The sequence below is a fragment of the Cinclus cinclus genome, chromosome 18 (genome assembly GCF_963662255.1).
Source record: "Cinclus cinclus chromosome 18, bCinCin1.1, whole genome shotgun sequence".
Classification (NCBI taxonomy): Eukaryota; Metazoa; Chordata; class Aves; order Passeriformes; family Cinclidae; genus Cinclus; species Cinclus cinclus.
The window spans coordinates 11004289-11025261 of NC_085063.1; the positions used below are offsets into that span (position 1 = coordinate 11004289).

General features: G+C 42.7%; 1 protein-coding gene across 1 annotated transcript in view; it reads left to right on the forward strand.

Moving 5' to 3' along the window:
* Positions 1-1449: 1449 nt before the first annotated feature.
* The window catches only part of TAF4 (TATA-box binding protein associated factor 4), a 35612-nt gene continuing 16088 nt past the window's right edge, over positions 1450-20973 (forward strand). The window contains exons 1-2 of the mRNA XM_062505316.1: positions 1450-1765; positions 3723-4811. Of these exons, the coding sequence (XP_062361300.1) occupies positions 1450-1765; positions 3723-4811 (1405 nt within the window). The remainder of the gene's footprint in view (positions 1766-3722; positions 4812-20973) is intronic.

The window sequence follows — 20973 nt, forward strand, 5'->3', positions numbered from 1 at the left end:
CAACAGAGTTCCAGCCTCTAGTGCCGCCCATTCCCAAAACATAAGAGCAAAGCTTATTTTAAAATCCTGATACAAGAGGTGCTATTTTAAGTTTGCTGCCCCTTAAAACTTGAAAGTTAAGTTAAATCAGGCACTGGAGTAAGTTGCCTGGAGAGGTGGTGGAGTCACCACCAGTGGAGGTGTTTTAAGAGGCATCTGGATGGGGCGTGGGTGATGTGATTTAGGGGTTACAGTGGTAGTGCAGTTGGACTTGATGTTAAAGGTCTCTTCCAACCTTGATGATTCTGTGATTCTATTCCGTGAAAGATAAATCGTACCATCTGATAATTTTGTTCCAATTGCAGCTGGTAGTACTGTTCCAGTAATTCAGTTTTCTGACAGCGCCTGGCAGAAGAGTGCATTTATTGAAAGGCGGCTTGTATTTTTACGTTATTGACTTCCTTTATGAGGGTTGCACAACAAGGTCAAAGTGCAGCTGCGTCCTGTAAGCGATCATGTCCACCTGCAGCCAGCACCGGCCGAGCCCGCCGGGCCGGGCCGGGCCCGGGGGCTGCGCTCCCCGCCGAGCGCCGCTGCGGAGCGCGGCTCTCTCCCCCAAGGGTTAAGCGGCGGCGGGGGTGTAACGCGGGCTGAACACGGGCGGGGATCGCCCCGCCGTGCCGGCTCGCAGCTGCGACTGGACCGTTCAAAATTGCCGTCTCCCTCTCTTTTCCCCCCCGCCTCTCTTCTCTCTTCCTTTTGCCTTCCCGGCGCTGGGCTCGCAGCCGGGCGCGCTTTCCCGGAGCTGGCCCCGGCCGTGCTGAGTCAGACCGCGCCCGGCTCCCGCCCCCGCGGCCCGGCCGCACCGAGGGGCTGCAGCCCCGCGCTCGCCCCGCCAGCGGCGGCGGGAGGGAAGCAGGCGCGGGGGCTCCTCCTCGCCCGCTGCCCCCTCCCGGGGCTGGGCGTGTGCCCCGCCCGCCCCGCCGGTGGATCAGTTACACGCAGCTGGCACAGGTGCGGGGCGCCCTTCAGACTCGCGCCGGCGGGGGAGACCCGGACGCAGGGAGCAGCAGGGAAAACATGCAGCCATTTTGGGCCGAGGCAGACAAAGAGCCGCCGGCGGCCGCGGCCGCCCCCGCCGCCCCGCGCGGCTCCCGAACCCCCCGCACCGGCGGCGCGGCCGCACCGAGGGGCCGCAGCCCCCGCCCGCCCGCGGCCGCCGGGGGGCCGCCGCCGCCGCCCGACTCCCAACTAAGCGTTCGCAGCCATTTGCACGGCCTTTTATAGCGCGGGTGCCGGCCAATCAGCGGCGGGCGGAATCCCTGCCCGGCCGGTGATGTGCGGGCCGGGCGCTCGCGCGTGCGCGGTTGGGCGGGGGGGCCGAGTGTGAGCGGGGCGGGGGGAGGAGGGAGCCGTGAGAGGGGAGGGGGGGGAGGAGGGAGCCGCTCACAGGAACCCTCCGAAAAAAAGATGGCGGCGGGCTCGGATCTGCTGGATGAGGTTTTCCTGAACACGGAGGTGGATGAGAAGGTGGTGAGCGACCTGGTGGGCTCCCTGGAGTCCCAGCTGGCGGCCTCCGGCCACCACCACCAGCACCACAAGGCGCAGGAGCCCCTGAGGGCCGCTGGGGGGCTGCTGGGGAACCATGTTGTGAGCAGCAGCAGTAGCAGCAGCAGCCCTAGCCCCAGCCCTGGAGGAGTAGTAGTAGGAGGCAATGCTAATGCCCAAACAGAGAGCAGCAGCGGCAGCAAGATGGGACTGAGTGCCCCAGAGATCACAAAAGCAGGTAACGTGGGCAGGGGTGGGGGGCTCTGAGGGAGAGGGGCCCTCCCCTCCCCCCACTCCCCAGCTCCCGCTGCCTCCTTCCCTCACTGCTTTCCCCCCTTTTCCCTCTCTCCTCCTTCTCGTTGTGGCAGGAGCGGGAGTGCAAAGGGTGGTATCGATCATACGGGGGAGAGCCTCCCCTCATCATGCCCCCTCGGTGTGTATCCGCGCCTCTGCTCCCTCCCCTTTATTTTCCCTCCTCGCCTGTGCTTACTCGAGGGTGTTGGATCATGTGTGGGGGCAGCCGCCCCGCAGAAGGAGCCGGCAGTGCCCGTCCGTGACTCTCTCGGTCCCCTCTGCTTTTCCTGCCCTTGTTGCAGGAGTGTAAAAGGGCTCTGTTAATCTCGGGGACTGAAGGAGGCAGAGCCCACCCCCTTGGTCATGGCTGTGCCTCCCATGCCGCCTGTGATTGCTCCCCTTGCCTTTCCAGGGGTGGAGGTTATGGGGGGGATTCCCTCTCGATAATGCCGCCTTAGCTGTCTGTGTAAATGCTCCTTCCCCTCCCCCTTCGCTGTTGCTGAAGTGGAAGGGGGTGTTATTAATCATGACACCTATTTCCTGTAGAGGAGGAAGCGAAGGGGGATTTCAAGGGGAAGAAGTCCCTCAAAATGCTTCCCCCCATATCTGCCTGCCTTGATATTCCCCCCGTACCCCCTCCCTTGTTCCAGGGGCTTGGAGGGGGCATCTAACACCTCCCATTCCTCCTCTGCCCTCAAGGGGGGGTTGTCACAACGCCGGGTCCCGGGGAGGGGGGGAATTCAGGCCACAACACCCCACCTTGCACAGCGCCTTCTCCCACCCACCCACCCCCAGAGCTGCCTGGGAATATTCCCCCCTTCGTGTTGTGAGGCTTGTTACGGGGGACACTGTGAAGGCTGGGACTGAGGGCTCACTACGTGGGAATGGAGGGAAGCTGTTTTTCAGGGGGATTGAAAGAAATGTCTCCCCAGAATCTCTCTGCAATTCCTCCCCTCCCCCCTTTTTTATTTTTGATTTCATCTTGCTGAAGTGTAAGAAGATACTACAGACCGTCTGTTATGATTGATGAAGCTCTTCTAGGACGATCTCCTTGACCCTTATAATGTGCATCTCAATGTCTGCCTGTCACTATTCTTTTCCCATTTCTGTCTCCTTAGGTCCAGGACCTGGACTGTGTGTGATTGTACTTGTGCTAACACCAGGCCTTATCAAGGGGCATGAGGATTATTCAGGACAAGAAGCTACATCATCTTGTCCTTTCTGAAAACCAGCTTTGCTTTTTATTTATTTATTTTTAACTATCTCTGGCTGTGGGAACCTCAGATCCATCAGAACAAAATCTGTAATAAGGAAGATGGGTCTTCTAGAAACCTACTCTAGGCCTTGCAGTACTTCTTATCTTGCCAGGCCAATGTTTTCTTTCCTTTCACTTTTCATATTTTGCTGTTGTTGAGCCTCCTGATCTGACTGACTTACTTTCTGGGAGATGACAGGATTAGAGAGCAATGTGTGCTGTGTATTGGAAATATGTTTTAATTATGTGTCTTCCATGGCCATTTTTCCTCCTCTGGAGTTGTAGTCCTGTTTCTAAATTGGATGTCAGTCTCTAGAATGGGGAAGAGGTCTTAGATGATCTTCTAACTCCCTTCCCTTGCTTCATATTAAATCTGTTTTCCCTGTTTTGTCTTACTGTAGTGTCAAAAGCAGGGGTGTTGCAATTAATACTGAATCTGCCGGTCTTCGGTGGGGGATACTGGAGGCTTTAAGATAATCTCTTCAAAGATGTGTTCAGTTTGTACTCTGTCCTGTTTTCCTGGTTCCAGGAAGGTAGCTTGGGAGATGGGGAAGGAGAAGACCTGGTGATTAGGGAGAACATTCTGTCTTTGCTGGGCTTCTCTTCTTGCTCATTTGCTCTCTTTAACCTCATTCTTGTTTTGCAGGGGCAGGAGGAGTGCAGGGGGGTGTTATTAACCATAACACCCGGTCCCAGACTTCAGCTCTGGATGGAGCCACCACAACGAGCACCAGCACCACCACTGCAGCAGCAGGAGGATCTGAAGTCACTGCTGCTCCAGGGACCCTCAGTCAGGGCAAATCGGTGGTTATCAGCACCATGGCAACTGCCTTGTCCACCAGGAATGGCAAAATTGGGACCACGACAGTGCAGACTTTGAATGGGAGTAACGTGGTGATGAACTCTCACCACACAGGAAGTGCTGCTTTCTCTGGGACTCCCGTGACTGCCAACCCCACTCCTGCACCTGCTGTTGCCCCTCTCGTTAACAATGGACCTGGATCTGTGGGGAAAGGAAACGCTGTTAATGCTGTTTTGCCCTCAGCTTCTAACACTGTCATCCAGACTTCTTTCCTTAATACTGCTGTGTCCTCTGCATCCTCCTCCTCGCCCACAGTGATCTCCTCGCAGCCACCACCGAGCGTTGGCACCGGGGCGCCCACGGTAACGCTCGTGAGGCCCCCGATCCACACAGCAGGACCCACGGTGGCTGCAGCTGCTGCAGCCACTCAGAATGGGAGCAATACTGTGATCAATTCAACCATCAGTGTGGGGAGTTTTCCTGCTGTTGCCACAGCCACTGTGGGATCTGGAGTTTCCCTCCAGACGTCACTTGTGAACAGCCAGTCTGGTTCCACTGTGCCAGCAGCTCCTGCCACACAGGTCATCAAATCTGAATCTCCTAAAACTATAGTCCAGGCAGTATCCCAACAGCAGACGCTGGCTACTGGTGGCCAGCCCAGTACTACAGGGGGTAACATGATTATTGGGCAAACTATGCAAGCTGGGCTGTCCAATGTTGCTCCCAATCCTGGTGGGATACCTCCTGCAGCTCCTGGCACACCCACAGGAATGGCTAAAGGCACTGCCAATACAGTGGCACAAAGTCTGCCAAGGACTCCAACACCAACTACGAGTGGAATCAGAGCAACTTTGACTCCTACAGTTTTAGCACCTCGTTTGCCTCAGCCACCTCAGAATCCGACTAACATTCAGAATTTTCAGTTACCACCAGGTAAGTCAGAGGATTGAGGAGTTTATTTTGGAAGCGTATTTCTTGCAGGGAGGAAGGAATCCAAGTAAGATTCTGTGCCATTTAATTGTGAATTGTGGAAAAGTCATGACATGTAACAATGAGAATGGTCTGGTGTTGAGTAGTAGTAGCGTAGTAGCATTCCACTACTTAGTATCTGATTTTGGGTGACCAGAAAGTCTTCTCAGCAGTAATTGAACATAATTCTGCCTGCTATCTTTTTTCCAGTGTGAGTGTAGATGAAGCTGCAAACTGCCAAAGTGTCACAATGGAACATTATCCAATGAAATGTTGTTATTTCCTTAGCACAAAAGAAATTTTGAATTTTCAGGTGGTTTTGTCAGTAGTTTGTAATCTTTATGTGCTGCTTGGTTCCCTCCTGTCCCTGTATGCCCCCAGTACCACAGAGCTCTCATGAACAGAAAAGCAGCAGATAGAACACAGGAGAACTACCTACTTTGGCTTTAAATACCTTCAAAATCTGACTTAAAAAACTCACAGATTTGAAGCTTATGATCATCTTTTTAGTCACTGGCATTCTAATACAAAAGACAGACTTCTTATGTCCTTACCTCACCCTGTTGTGTCTAGGGCTGCAGCTTTTGTAGTTAGTCTCATGCTTAGTGCTGAGCATCTCTGGACAAGGAATCTAGTCCTGAACTCAGTGGGTGAATGGAAAACAGAATGAAAAGAATTTATTTGCTCAGAATTGTTCTGTCACTCCTTAAACGTCCTAGATTTGGAGATTTAATGTTATATATTTGCTGTTACTTTGAGTCAGGCTTGTTACTTGTATCCACTTTGATTTTTAACTGCTAATACTTGTGTGAACCTACACATTGCTTCCTGTCCTCCTAATAATACATACAAGGGCTGTGTTCTTACTGCTCACTGTTTGCAGGGCAGTATGCAAAGAACAGCTAATTAAATTTTGATACTAACACTGAATGAAATTGTTGGTGATTTTAGTAGGTGGTCTTAGTAAAAATGCATCTCTTGGAAGTCCTGACCAATCTCAGAGCAATGCACCTGTCACGTAAAGTAGATCAGGAATTATGTTGTGTTACTAAACACTGTGTTTTTGTGTAATGTGCTGTCTGTGGTATGTGATGCCATATAGTTTGATGAAGTCTGTGAAATGTTCTGTGTATCCAAGTACTAACTGGTATAAATATTCCTCTTTTTTTCTGTATAAGATTATTCCATATATGAGTAATTTGAATGACATGTTACTATTTTGAAAAATAGCAGTTAAACTCAGATGTTGAAATCTTGGTGCTTGATTTGAAGCCTGTGAATTGATAGGTTGGAAAAGCCTTATTTTATTTATTGCCATAGTGTATCAAAGTATTGGTCCAGTTTAGTCTAGTGCCATTTATACCTACATTTTTTGTTAATACTGCATTATAAACCTGATTATGAGGGAAAATACTCCTGTGGAGTCCAGTGGGACCTTTTCTCAGGTAGCTGATATTTTCAGACTGCCACAGCATCCTGAGATGTGTTACTCTTAGAAGCAGCATTGCCAGTCCTTAAGCAAAATTGGGCCATAAATTGTTCCTTTGGAGTTCTCAATAGATCCAAGTAAAACAATGCAGGTTCTAAGCACTTGGATTATGATGAAGCACTTTTTTCTGTCCTACACTTAAATAAATATTTATTACTTCAAAAGAATAAGTATGACTTAAAATAAGCAAGTGTATTTGACTGGATACATAGAAATTGGAAACTTGAGTTCTTGCGTGATAAGACAGACAATATTGAAAAGTATTTTTTTAGTGGAACTGATTATTTTTCTTTTACATTGCTTTAGTTTGTTTTTTTTATACTTTGCAAAAGTAGCCAGCCTTAAAAATGCTTTGCATAAACCATATCTTTCAAAACACTTAAGAATTGATGGATGCTAGGCTCTTCCAAACATTTCTCAGGCACAAGGACCAAGCACCTCTGCAAATCTGGCCACGTGCAAGTGCTGTGATCTTCAGCAGAGTGCGGGTACACTTATAGTGAAAGGAGAATAGGTGGCTGTGCTTTTGAAATTGTATTTTAAATGACAGCATCATAGGCCAGCTTTTTGGAGGCAGTTTGGTAGTGTGAAGCTGCAGTGCCTGTGTGCTGTGCACCTACTGCATGCATTGAATTTGCATTCACAAGTTTGTTTATAGAAGTTAATAGTGTGTGCTAGTAAGAGTTTCTAAGACAGTGCTTGAAATAATTTGAAGTCACACACTGCACACACAGCTTTTTATACCAAGAATTATAAACACGAAATTCTGATGGAAGGTTTGACCATGACAGGACACCTTTTACGGTTATTTTCTTATCCAGAATTAATGTTTCTAGCTCTCCAAAATACAGTGTCACATATATGGAAAGCAGAATGTAAAATGTCAGCAGGAGTTATTAAGATGGGATTTGAAAATTAGAAACCTTTCAAGGTTTCAGATTTTTTTCTTTGACAGACCATGTGGAAAATAAACTCCATCAATGGGCTTTAAAATATATTCCTGTTAGAATAATGCTTTGTATTGCATCAAGGCAATTGTGGAGCAAACCTTGGCTGACCAAATTGGAGATGTTTGAAGAGCCAGTGGGCCGTGATCTTTGTGACCTTGCTGGATTTTGGTGAATTTCTTCTCCAAGGAACTGAGCTGTTGGGGAGTGTCTGTATTAATGATGGTTTTCCACTTCTGACATCTTTGCAGAGGAGGACTGTTGTCCTTAGTCTTTTCTTCAGGAGCCTGTGTTTGGAACTTTGTGCTCCAGCTGGACAGATTTGGGTAATGATGGTCCCAAAATAACCTTATTTATACCCTCTTAGAAAAGACATGGAAATGTTGTGAGATGATTTTGTAAGAGGGTGGGAACACAAATTTATGCAATACTACCTTAAGGATGCAACGCTACTGAAACTGACTGGAAATAAATTGAATGAAGCTTGTTTGAGTACTTCAATAATGAGCAATGTGTTATGTGCAATCATGCTAGGAGGTAGAAAATCAGTGAGTTGGTTAAAGCAGCAAGTCAGTGTTCCACTGTTAGAGGTGCTCAGAAAAGTCTGCAGAAAAGTATAACTGGGATTATGTGCTAAAATTTATCTTTTGCATTGTAAGAGCATGTAAAGTGTTTTGAGGTCATTGCTGACACGGGGTAATATCATCTTGTAAATTGGCAAAACTTGGGTACTTTAAAATAATTTTTGAAACCTCATTTTGTCCAGCAGTGCTGTACTATAAACCCAGCATGTGTGAGTTTATGCTTACTTAGCAGTCCTGTCAGCTTGGGGTTCAAAGATTTGGTTTCTCTTCTTGCACCTTTGCTAGTTGCTACTCTCTTCTGCTTTATCTGTATGTACAGACATCCCATAATAAGTTTTAAAGGTGTCTGCTTACAGAAAGGAGCAGATTGGTGAGTGCTGAAGGTGTGCTGTGAGAATAGCATAGAACAGGTAGGTCTGGACAGTTCTTTCTACTAGCTTAGGTGAAATTGAAATCTAGAAACTTTCACTTCCCTCTGTCCCTCTCTTTTGTTATACTGTTAGTAGTTATGAAAATTTGGTGGCGTGATCATAAAGACTGTTGTTTTCCTGACTAAATACTGTTTGGTGACAGGTACTCCTGTTTGAAGATAGCAGGTAGGATGGATTGTCTTCATGGTTTTGTTTTTTTACTTCTACAGTCATGACCAGTTTTCCCACTAGCAGTGGTGCAGTTCTGCAGCTGTTGTAGAAGAGAATTGTTTTGCCTTGTGTCTAAAAATAAAACTTCTTTATTACTTTCCCAAAACTCAGTTGGATCTGCCAGCAGCTGATGATAGGGGATGAGACTAAAAATTTCTTCATTGCTTTCTTTCTGGAGGGCATCTCATGTGCCTTTTTGGTGGTGAGGACAGGATGGGCCTTTTATAGACTGAGAAACTGCTGGGGCCCCTTTAACAGTGGAATGTTCCAGAGTTCTTGGCTCTAGCAGTGGTTAAAACTTATCATTGATGCCTTCCAGAAGCAAAGGATACCTGAAAGAGCATCAGTGCTGCACATCTGCACATCCTGGAAGATGTTCTACATGAATATGCACACTCAAGGTTTTCTTCATGGCCTTAGAGGCTCAAAACTTCATTTGGTGTTAAAGTGGAGCTTTTTCTGTAGAAACAGATTGGTTTTTAGCTTGTGTTCACTATCCAAGAAGGATTCTAATTCAGGCCATGGTTATAGCGGCTTTAGGATGGGAAAACTACTTGAACACATAATTTAAAGCATGGGTTTGGGTCCTTTTGACTTGAGCTGTTGCACTTTTGGGAGCTGGAGTAACTGAAAAATAACTTCTGCAGGAGTAATTCTGTTTCCTTCAGTTGGGAGTTGGGGTGGTAGGTGGCTGGGCATAGGAGTGGATAAAAATGGCAAAGGGTGAGAAGAATCAAATCAAGCAATTTGTGTTACTTTTTCATGCTCAGTGCCTCATTCTTTGGGTTGCTTTGTACTTGAAACATGTACCCCAGAAGTGCCCAAAGGAACTAGGATGTTCTGTAGATGAGGAAATAATCAGAATTCTGTAATATAAGGAATACAGAAAGGAACAGAAGAAATACTATCAAGTAGTGGAATGTGGTTGTTTCTATTTCTCACTGACTAGTAAGCGAGTTCAAACATATCCTCATTATAGTTTCCCTGTATGTAGCATGTGCTGCCAATATTATGCCTGTTAACTGTGTTGGCATGGCTCGATTTTGTTAAAAATAATGTCTGCAATCCACCATGACAATGGGGGTTTCTTAGAGTACTTACAGTATGTTTTACTTTCAAAGCATTTTGCAAAACTTAATTCTTGCAACCTGCCTGTGTGGTTGGTAAATAAAGGCATATGAACTCTGCTTTAGAGCTGGGGGAAAGAGCAAGTTCTGAGAACTTGAGAAGTTCTGACTTGCCCAAGGCTATGCAGGAATCAATATTTTGCCAGGATTAGAGTTTGAGAGTCCTGCACTTGGCGTGTAAAGCAGTCTCTGTCTTTCTGGAAGAGAACTGTGGATCTCTTCTGCAGAACACTTCTGGTTGAGGGGTGGATTTTACGTTCAAATCATGCATCAGCAAAAGGAACATTCTGCTTTATTTGGAATCTGCTACATCAGATCTGCCATATGTCACCACACTGAAAGTTGTGTCTGTTCGCATTGCAACTTCCATTACTGAGGACTCCTGCACGCTTGGCTTTGTACCCCAAAGAACCTGGGGTTCAGAGAGCTGTGCAGTAGGGTTTTTTGGTTCTGTTTAAAACAGTATCTTGATGATGTGCGCATCTGATAACACTGTGTTGTTAAGTGATGGGATCTAATGGGACTGTAATTGTGATTCTGTTAAGATATGAATGCTATTAACTCTGATTACATATTGTTCAATTCTGTTATGAAAAATACTGTTCCCAACAGCCTTTGGAAGTGCATGTATGGCTATGTCTGTATGATCTTCAAATTGTGATCTTCTGGGGGTTTTGAGTATCACTAAGCTTGTGATGAATGTTACTGGTCAAGAAGCAGAAGTGATTTATTTCTTTTGAGGTGTTTTGCACTCTGCAAGAAGTTACACGTTTTCCATCTCTGGAAGTCTAAGCAGGTTGCTTGTGAAATCTTCTTTGTTTGAGGACCACAAATTTGAATGTTGCCCAGGACTTGAATCCCTTACTAATAGAGAATGCTGCAGCCCAGTTAGCAGACTAAGGTGAAAATGCATCAGTTTGGGTCACTGGTAAGTGACAAATTACATCACAAACTCTTCAAATTAAGTATTTTGGTGTATGAGAACTCTTACGGTTGCTTGTCTTCCCTGTTTTGGGAAATTATATGTAAATATAATCCTAAAAAAATTTATGTTGTTCTAGAACACAGTTGAAATGACTGATATTTAAACTATCTGAGCTCAAGGGTGTGGAAAGGTTTCTTTATGTAAAAACTGTATGATCAATACTGACTCTGCTCAGAAAGAACTGGACATAGAAGTCACTTAACACATGAAACATTTTTTGTTACTATGTGCATTTTTGTCAGAAATATTCAAAATCAGCATTTTTACCTTAAAATAGCTACTCTTGTCAAGATTATTGTTTGTGTTGAAACTTTATGAATGTTTGTAACTCCATTCATCTGTCTGAATCTTCTCCTTGAATTTGTTGCCATTGCTTCATGTAAGAAAAAAAGGTTTTTGCTAGTTGGAAGACTGTTAGCAAGTTTAGCTTTGTTAGGCACATTATCTCTTGTGAAAGATTTGGAGAGGTAGTGGCATGAAAATAAGAATTTTGAAAATACAGTTTCTCACAACTGAAGAGAAACATATCTATCACAGTGGTGGAGAGGAGGTGTTAGTCCTGGCTAATAGACAGTTGTTTCAGGTGTATTATGAACCCTAAAGCTCTGTGTGAAGGAAGGCCAAACTCTAGGGAGAGTGTGTTGCTCACAGGTGACAAAGGGCTTTTTCTTTGCACAGCCACAGGTCTACTCCTGTGTGCAAATAATTCTATCAGCCCTCTTGCATCTGCTTCCTTGTAAGAGAAGCAAAATTGCTGATACAGCCTGGTCTGCGTACAGGTTGTAATTAAACAGGTGTAAAGATTAGAAAGATTATGTGATCATCCATATTTCAGATTAGATGAGGCTTTTTTTTTTTTCTTTTTTTTTGCCATGGACTTATGAATAGAGCTTGTTGGTTATTTTAAACCTTCTAGGACAGTTTTACCTCAGCTTACTCTGGAAATTTTTACACCACTTCTAATCTGTGGGACTTTCCTCCCAGAAATGCTGCCTGTCTTCTGGAGGTGCAGGTGTATCAACAGAGAGCCAGTTTTTTACCACAAACCCTCCTCTCTTGGAGTAATTCTCTTCAGGGGTCTTTAGCATAATATTTAATGTAAAATATAATAATTGTCCTTGAGGTCTTATTTATGCCTTTAAGAGTTTAAATATAGAATATTTTTGTGAGAGCAAAACGTTGATTATTGTCACTGTATAATGGTATAGATTATCAGTAATCAAGAAAGAGGTGATAATTATAAGGACTTCATACACCTGTAGTGAAGTCTGTTCAGCATCTCAGTAGAGCTGTCTGAAGGCATTGTACCAATGTAGCTGATCTTTGGGTCTTAACTGTTGTCAGATTCAAAATAACATTTTAAAAGGATGAGTTTCTGTACTTAGATTACCAGTAATCAGAAAGTTGCACTTTGAACATCAAAGGTTGATGCTTAGCAAAATGTGTAAATGTGTTATAAAGTAGGGATGCTGCTTTTACTTTGTATTTGTACAGAATTTAGTGCAAGGTCCAGTTTGGATATCAAGCTCTTTTTGTAGGATTTGGAAAAGTATATTGATGAAAATTAAATAACTTTTTGCCATGGTAGATCTCTGTTTATAAATTTGAACTGTAACTTATGAACGCTATGTATCTTAATTTGGATGGTTTTTCCCTTAAAATGCCTTACTAAAATGTATGTTTCAGTAACACATACCCAGTACCTAGATAACGAATAACATAAAACTCACAGCAGTGTGTAATATTATTTCACATGACTGACATGACTGTCCTAAGATTTGTATTGAATTGAGTAAGCCTCTCTTGTACAAATGGTCTAACTTATGATTTTGACTTGATTAATATATGCTTCTGAGAGTAGCTGAACTGTTAAAAACTATCACAGTGCTTTTGTGCAGAATAAAGCACTTGCTGGATAGAGTGTGCTGACAACCAGTGCAGTTGAAAAATGTGTGCTGTAGATACCAGAGTATAAACAAAACCCAAGCAATGAGGTGTAGTGCTATGCCTGAGTCTTTCTGAGAGGGTTTGGGGGCAGCAAGGCAATACCAAGTTGTCTGCACGCCTTCTTTCAGTTTATTAATCAAATATTTCTTTAAGGGAGGGTTCGATTTAGAACCTGTCTCCAAATGTAACAACATCAGGTGCCTTCAGCTTGAGTGGTGGTGTGGCGAGTGGGACCAGTTGTGCTCACATGAGTCAGAAGTGCCAGCTCCAAGGAGCAGCTGAAGAATTGCAGCACCTGTGGCAAAAGAGTCGATGGAGGGGACCAGGAGAGTGTTTGTGGAGGGATCAGTGTGGGAGAAGAGATCTGGAGTAGGGAGGCTGACAGTGACTGAACTGTGTGGAAGTTAAAGACAAGCATGAGGAGTTATTAGTTTTTAACAGACATATGTGCAGTCATGTTTGCTGTACTATTAAGGGGGGATTGGAAGAAGATACAAGTGTTCATGCACTGAGCTTCAACCTCTTAGTTCCTTCCTTTCTTCCTTTTTTACCAGTGTATCGTTTGATTTTCTTTCCTTCCCTGTCCTCCATGGGGGAGGGGGAGAAAAGGCACTAATTATTTATAAGTGTTAGTCATACCCAGTCATTAAGCTTAGTCATTACTCAGGACTGTGCATTTGATGGTTAGTAGAAATCAAAACGAAACCTGAGTTTGTTGAAAAGCTCTCTGAATTCCAGCTTACAGGTGTGAAAATAATTCTGTTTCTGTGTTCAGACTAACTGCAAAAGCAGAGCTACTTAATATATGTTGCTATCAGCCAAATGGCATGTAATATCATGTCCCTGTTGATGGTTTGTATTGAACTAGCCAGCATAGTGTTTGGAATATTCTCAAAGCAGAATAATTCTGTATAGGCAGTGAGAGAGGCATGAACTCTCAGAGGAGGATGTGGAGGGAATGTTTGTGCTGAGGCTGCCCTGGGGAGCTGTCAGTCAGTAGAATTGTCCAGCTCCAGTTCTCCACAGCTTCTGCTGAAAAGGTGGCATCAGCTAAAATTACAGAATGTATACCTTGAGTAGGACATTCACAGTGGGGACAAATTAAAGAAATGTGTTCTTTAACTGGATTTAGTTGTTCTAGGATGTTGCATTCTGAAGGAAGAAAACATTGGTTTAAAGCATTACTCCTCATTAAGTGTTTCTGTACAGACTGTGGTAATAAATGCAAAGTAACTCAGCCATTCCCATTTTTTGAGGTGCTTAACAGCACTAATGTTGACACACATTGGTACAGACAAACTGTCACAAATCAAGACAGGTTGAATTTGAAAACCTCCCATTTAAAATAATAGACGTAAAGAATTAGTGACAGTTTATTTTGTGTCTTCCTTTCTCAAACCCAAATCTGATTTTGGTATAATTGCTTTGTTGTTTGATCTAAGTATATTGAAATTAATGGCAGAGCTATATCTGAATTGCTTGGAGATCAATAATTAAAGCAATTGGTTTAGCTCTTGATAGTGTTTTTCTTAGCTGTTTCGACATCAGACAGATTTGTGTGATGATTGGGTTGCAATTTGACAGAGCACTGGTGTTTTGGCTTTGTATGCTTGACTAGAAAGGCATGTTAACACACTTTCAAGGAATATAGCTTTCCAGAGAAGTCAAAATACTTTCAAATCACATTGTTGAAGCATTTGCCAATTGTTGCTATATAAAATGATGTATTTCCCAGAACATTTCTCACACACCTCTTCAAATGAGCAGGTAAGATTTTTTACATATGGGATCACTCTTAAAAGCAGTGTCTTTTTGGCATTCCAACATGACATTGTTCCTTTAACTGTATTCTTAAAAGGTTTGTGAATCAGTGCTTCACAAATGATTCACTTCTTCACCCTTTAGACAGTTCACTTCAGTTGTGTTGCTTGAAACTGAACTGTGACATAGTAAGAGTAAGCAAAAGCTTTTAAAATGCAATTGAGTCTTTTGTCTGTTGACTCTTTTGTAAGAAGAAACAAGCAGTTTTTCATAATGTGAACTTTTGTACTTGGTCTGTACAAAATGCACTTTCTGTGTGCTGCAGTGAGGATTCTTGAGGATATTTGCAAACATATCTTTCACCTGTGTGGACAACAATCAAAAATCAGCTGTTGAAGAGTTAATGTTTCTGATACTATAATGGCTGGTTAGGATCTGTGCGTGCAGGTTGGATAGAGTGGTGGTAGTCAGCAGTGGAGTGCTGCAGTTGTATGTTGTATCTTAACTTTTAGGCACTGTGTCTGGGTAGAATTCTGCTTTACTCCAGAGTGACAGGACTTGAAAAGGAAATGGAATTTGCTTTTGTAGTTCTTGTCTAAAACTCTGTGCCGTGCCAGTCTTCAGTGCCTGTCAGGAGAAACTCCAAGTATTTTGTATTAGAGGTGCTCTGAAGCCACACCTGACGATCACACCATGTTTTTTTCATGGTAAGCTCACTTTCAGTGCAGCAGGTGCTGAACATTTAACAAGTCCCTTTCACTGGGCACAGTGTGTCCTGTGTGCTCAGCATATCTGCGTGCAGAACCTCAGCCTCACGGTTTTGGGGTGCCCATTACTCTGGCACAAGGCATGAGGGAATTGGCACAGGTTGCTCCAGTGTGCTGGACAGCTCTGTCACTGCCTGGCAGTTTTATGGAGCCTGCAGTTCCCTGCAGCAGGGAACAGATCCACTACTGCCTCGTGTTTGTGCAGCCTCACCTCGTCGTGCCCGCGCAGGGCAGCCGCTTCTGGAGCAGCTGCAGTCTCACTTGGTCATGGGGTCATTTTGAGCTGTTGGGTTTGCTGATACCTCCTGATTCCTGTACTGTGGAAACTTCTCCTTAGGCACTGTACTTATCCTTGTGCAGCTAAAGCATCTTTGTAGAAATCGTAAAACCACCACATTTGTTGATGAAACATGAAAGCTCAGGTTGTTAATGAGGTCAAAGGCTTTGGCTAGGAAGTTCAAGTAGAATTTTTTCTGGACTTGTGCAGCATAGGTCTCCTGGGGTTCTAAGCCCCTAAACTTAAGTATGTCTAATATATGCTTGACATATAACATATATATATATATATATAGTGGTTCATGTTTCTCCTTGGGTACGAAGTAGTGTGTCTTCAATAACATCTAATCCACACCTCTGTTACTATTTACAGTTCTGTGCTGCTCATCTTGATTTGTAATTCCTGATTCTCATGAGTTGGTGTAGAGATGGTCCTTCATGGGCTGCTGCTCATCTGGTTTGTTACAGAGGCTGCTCTTTAATGTGTGTAAATAATTCTAAATCTGCTAGAAATTGTCTAGTGTTAGGGAAGATTTTCATAACGACCCAGATTTTTGTGGAGCTGCAGTGGACCAGTAGACTTCAATAGGTTCTTTCTGCTTTCCTTGGGCTTTCATTTCTGTAGAATGGGAGTTTTTTCCAGGATCAGTTACTGTAAGAGGAGGAATGTTGGATTGTTGGACAACATTAATGTCAGTGCCAGGTTATCTTTTCCTTTTCTGCAGTAAGGGACCCTGTCACATATACCACTTATTCAGAAAGTTCTTTCCTGCAGCTTGTATTGGCAGCTGTCTTTTTCTCCAGCACTCTCTCTGGTATTCCAGCATTTTTGTATTGGGAAATTCTTAGAAACTTTGTCCTTTTGTAAGGGTTTTGTCATTCTGGAGTCCCTGTGTAACCTGATCCAATCAGTTACAGAGCATGGACTCAGCCCCTTTGCTTTAGATGGTTTTTGTGGTGTGTATGATAACTTGCATAACCTTACACACACATTCACTTTCTTTTTTGTTGCAACAGAATCTCTTCTGACAATACCAAAAGGATTCTCTCATAAAGCTTTCTCCTGCTAATATGCACAGCCCACTTAGTATTACTGTCAGATTTTTCTGCCATGTCAAATGTTTGCAGCATCCTTCCACAAATGACTGTGTGCTCAAGAGCTTAAGACCCAAAGGGCTTTGATGTGAGGATAACCTCTTAGTGAACTTCCCTGGCAAATCTAGTTGGGATTTGAAGATTGTCAGATGTCACTGTACTGTATGATCAATAACCTCCTTTTCTGGAGATGTTTGCAGGGACTTTGGTTTTCTACACCAGAAGCATCAGTCCTCTGGTTATTCTTTTAGGCTTGGACATTCTTTCTGAACACCAGCATGTGTGTCTATTGATTCTTTGCTGCCTGACTGTTCTCCCTGACCCAAATTGTTTTTTGGAAAGTTTGTAGTTACATTTTACTTTAGGAAGAGTATTTCCTCAGGAGACTAGGAAAGGATATTCTCCATGACCTTTCAAGATACCTCCATTAATTCTTTTGTTATGTCTCAGAATATAACAACTTATTAAAAGTCTAGATTCTTAGTAATGGTTCTGACTTGATCTGGATTAACCGTTGTCCTGAGAGGTGACACTAGGGTATGGAGCATTGTCCATAAAAAAAAGTCTGGTTTGTGTTTTTCTGGTATGTCCAATGGCCAGAACTCTTCAATTTATATTCCAGTACTTGATTTTGCACATTTTATTAATTGAAAAAATACTAAAAAAGGAAAAAAAAACAAAAAAACCAACCAAACAACAACAACAACAACAAAAAAACAAAACAAAACAAAAAAAAAACCAAAAAAAAAAAACCCAAAGCACAATACTTTATGCATGGAAATGTCATTAGCAAATGGAATTACAAATAAGCAAGAGGCAAAGACGACCCTGCAGAATCATGCAGCTGCATCACATAATGATGGCTCTTTCCATTCCAAACAGTCTACAAGACAGGATTGATCTGGGAAGGTCTTCACAGCAAGAACATATGAGGTGACCATTGTACTGATCAGGAACACAAGTCTTTTTGGCATCAGAAACAGCCAACTAAGTTTTGTTAATCCTTCATTTGGAGCCATGATGAATTGTTTAATTCAAACTAAAATATGAACTCTTTGAGGATTCTCTTAAGCATCTAACTTCTAACAAAAATGGTAATTAATTTTAATTTTAATTAGTTTTTTTAATGAGAGACTTGGAAAGAATTCTTGAATGTTTGCATTTTTAATAGTGAATATGATTTTAGAGTACACGTGATCAGACTTTCTAGGAAAAAGAAGGCAGAAAGATATTTAAAATGGCCAAGTTTTATTGTCACCTTTTTCCAATGGAACATTTCCAGTGATGTTTATTAGTTGTTTGATCTCAAATAGTAATTAATCCATTTATCCAGGAACAAAATCCTGGTTGATAAAACAGAAAGATGTTTTCCGTCTTCAAATATGTTGCTGAATTTAATTAAACAGTGAGATAAATTATACAATTCTAGCTGTCTTCTAGTACCTGGTAATCAGTTCTGACCTGCTTCATTCAGCATTTGCAGCCCTGTGCACTGGACTTTGAGGTTATGATACTTATGTGTATTTAAATATTTAAAATGTAAGTTTTGGAAAGAAATTTCTTTTTCTACACAGGTGGCTGTCAGCCCTTCCTCTTCTTCACCGTCACAAATTGTTAACTGAGATTCATATATGGATGGAAAGAGAGGGTGTTACAGTCCCAAAGTGATTTTGTTTAGAAAGTAGGAGATAAATGGGACTTTGTTTTTAATTCATAATTGAGTTATCTCCAGTGGCCTTTCTGAACATCACTGAAAATCCTCTTAATGTCAGCTTGGGTATAGTTTTGGGTTGGTGAGTTCCTTTCTTTGCTGACTTGGTTGGAAAAGTCTGTAGTTGGACTGGAGGGAGAGAAGCTCAGAGTGCAGCTCCATCTCCTTTTTTAAAGCATTCCCATCAAGCTGGAGGGATGGCTTGTGTTCAGTCAAAACTTCCTTGCCTGCATACTGTAGTACTGGAGAATATCTGCACAGAAGTGTCAAGTTCATCACATTCTGAATTTTTACACCTTTTCCAAAGCCACCCAGGCGCCAACAAGCTAACATTCCAAGCAGGTAAAATATCATCATACTGTGATTAAAGTTTATGCAAGGCTAGTCAGATGGTACTAATTGTCTATGTTTGTATGTAACCTGTGTGCACAGCAATTTATCAGTGGTAGAGGCTGACTTAATGAGGTGTTAGAAACGATATAAATTAAAAATAACTGTGTATCAAATTTGATTGGGAATGAAAGAACTATTTAAATAGCAGCTGATATAAATGTGGCTTTGTATGAGTTACTTTTTTATTAGGACTTCAGTACTTGAAAGAAGTACTTCAGACTTCCTGTAGTTAGAAATCTAACAGGGTAGTGCTTAGAGTCAGGGTTTGAATTAGAAATGATTGTTTTGTCTGTCTGCTGCCAGAAATTGAACTTTCTTGATATGTTTTCTAAAGCTCTAAAAGCATTAATATGCTTTTCAGCTGTCTGTTTGAGCAGTTGTGTTATGTTAATGTGTAGGCATGTTCTAATTTTGCATGTAGCTCAGGGAGAATATTTCATTGTTCAGATGTTGTGCTTGCACTTCAGCAGTGTTGAACCTTCACTTTGTGGTTATTTCCCCTCTTCTCTCTCTCCTCATTCATAATTTGGGGAGCAAAGCAGTAAGCTGACAGTACTGGTGTGGTGCAGACACATTGCTGAGCCCGATGAGTGTGTTGATTTGGAGACAGGAATATGTATCACAGAGAACATGTATCTGGGCCACTGCCTGATGCCTTCAAAGTCTCATCTGCAGGGGAGCTGCTTTGGCTTGGTGCTTTCAAATAACTTCAGTCACTTTTGCACTGAGAAAGAAGTTTAAATACACCCCCCCCATCCAAAACTAGGCTCAGTATTTCTAATGTTGCTTCTGTAAGGAAAAAAATACAGAACTCTTTGAAGAATTTGGAAGGCATGCTAACTTTAGGATATCTTAGGGAGCCCCCAAACAGGTGAATTTTAGTAAAAAGGGTTTGCTATGGGATGTCAGTGTAGTTCTGTGGCATTTAAGGACTTCTGAAAGCTCAGGCATAGGTAGTTGCATGGGACCTTTCAGTTGCTAGAAACTAAAAAGTACTCAACAAGCTTTAATATTGATGTTGACTTGAAAATAGCTCCTCTAATCAGATTTCTACTGTGCTGATGATTTCAGTTATAGTAGTATTGAAGATTTCCGCTGATTCAGCGTTTAGCTGCTTCATCTGACTGTTATGAGGGATGACAAAAATGGGCAGTGTGAGTTCATTTCCCAAGGTTTTATGTTTGCACATTGAAGAGGGTTCCAGGTTCTGTTGGTGCAGGAATGAGGCTGATGTAGTAGCAGGTCATTCTCTAGTCTTTAAAATGTTCAGTTTCTCTGTCTTTTGTCAGTAGCCCCCTCCCCATAGTGTTAGGCTGATGGTGAAGAAGTAGTGATGGTTCCAATGAGCAGCCCACACGATCAAGCTCTGTGTTCACTATTAAGATCCTTAAGTTTTCTGAAGACGTGGTGGAGATGGTGGTGGTGGTGTGTGCCTTTGCTGTGTTAAAGGAAATACTTCTCCCTACTCAAGTTACAGAAGAAGAGACCTTACTTTTTAGAGTGACTTGGAAAATAGTTTTTTGGACCTGACAGCTAAACAAAGAGTATTCTACAGTCTGCAAGATAATAAATAAGTTTCTCCCCCTCCTCCTTTCCTACAGAAAAACACTTTGAGGATATTTGTTTCTAGATGTAACATTTGTGCATAGCACTTTGTGGGTCCCTTAACACTTTTAAATAAGTTTTAATGGAAAGTCACAATTTGGATGTAAACTAATTTAACATCTCTGTGTTAAAAGAGAGTCAATGTAGGGAATATAAGGAAAAAAATTAGGGGCAAATCAACCAACTAAGGCTTTTCTTTTGAATTCATTTTTGTAGAAATCAGTATATGAATTTTGTAGAATCAGTATATTACAATTTACTTGTAAAACTGTCCAAGAAAACTGTTTAAGGCATTGTCTGTAAACATTTCAGCACTTCACCAGAATAGAAAAGCAAATAAAAGCTTGATTCTTTTGAAGTAGACATGCTCTGAGATGCAATAGACCACATCTCCAGATATTGTTGGGGAGCATGTATGGGCTTTTGATTCACTGAACAACACTTAAGAAAAACTTTCTGATTTTACTAGTGCCTCTTGATTTTCATGGCGAAGGTTCTTCCTGTAGTTGCTCAGAAAAACCAACTAATTTTGAGTGCCCAGTTTGTTTCCTTAGGTGGCTTTTTCAGAACTGATGAGGTCCTGAGACTCTCAGGGACTGCATGAGGCATGCTGAATGAAGGAGTTCTTGGCAAACAGTTCATGTTGTCCAGATTCTGTTTGTGCCTTCAAGGAAGAGAGAATCACTTCTGAAAATCTGCCTCTTAAAATCTGCTTCCCTACAGCTACCCAGTGGGGTTAAGTGCATTGATCTGAGTGACTGAGCAGGGAATGAGTTCCTCATTTCCCTCTCTGTTTTA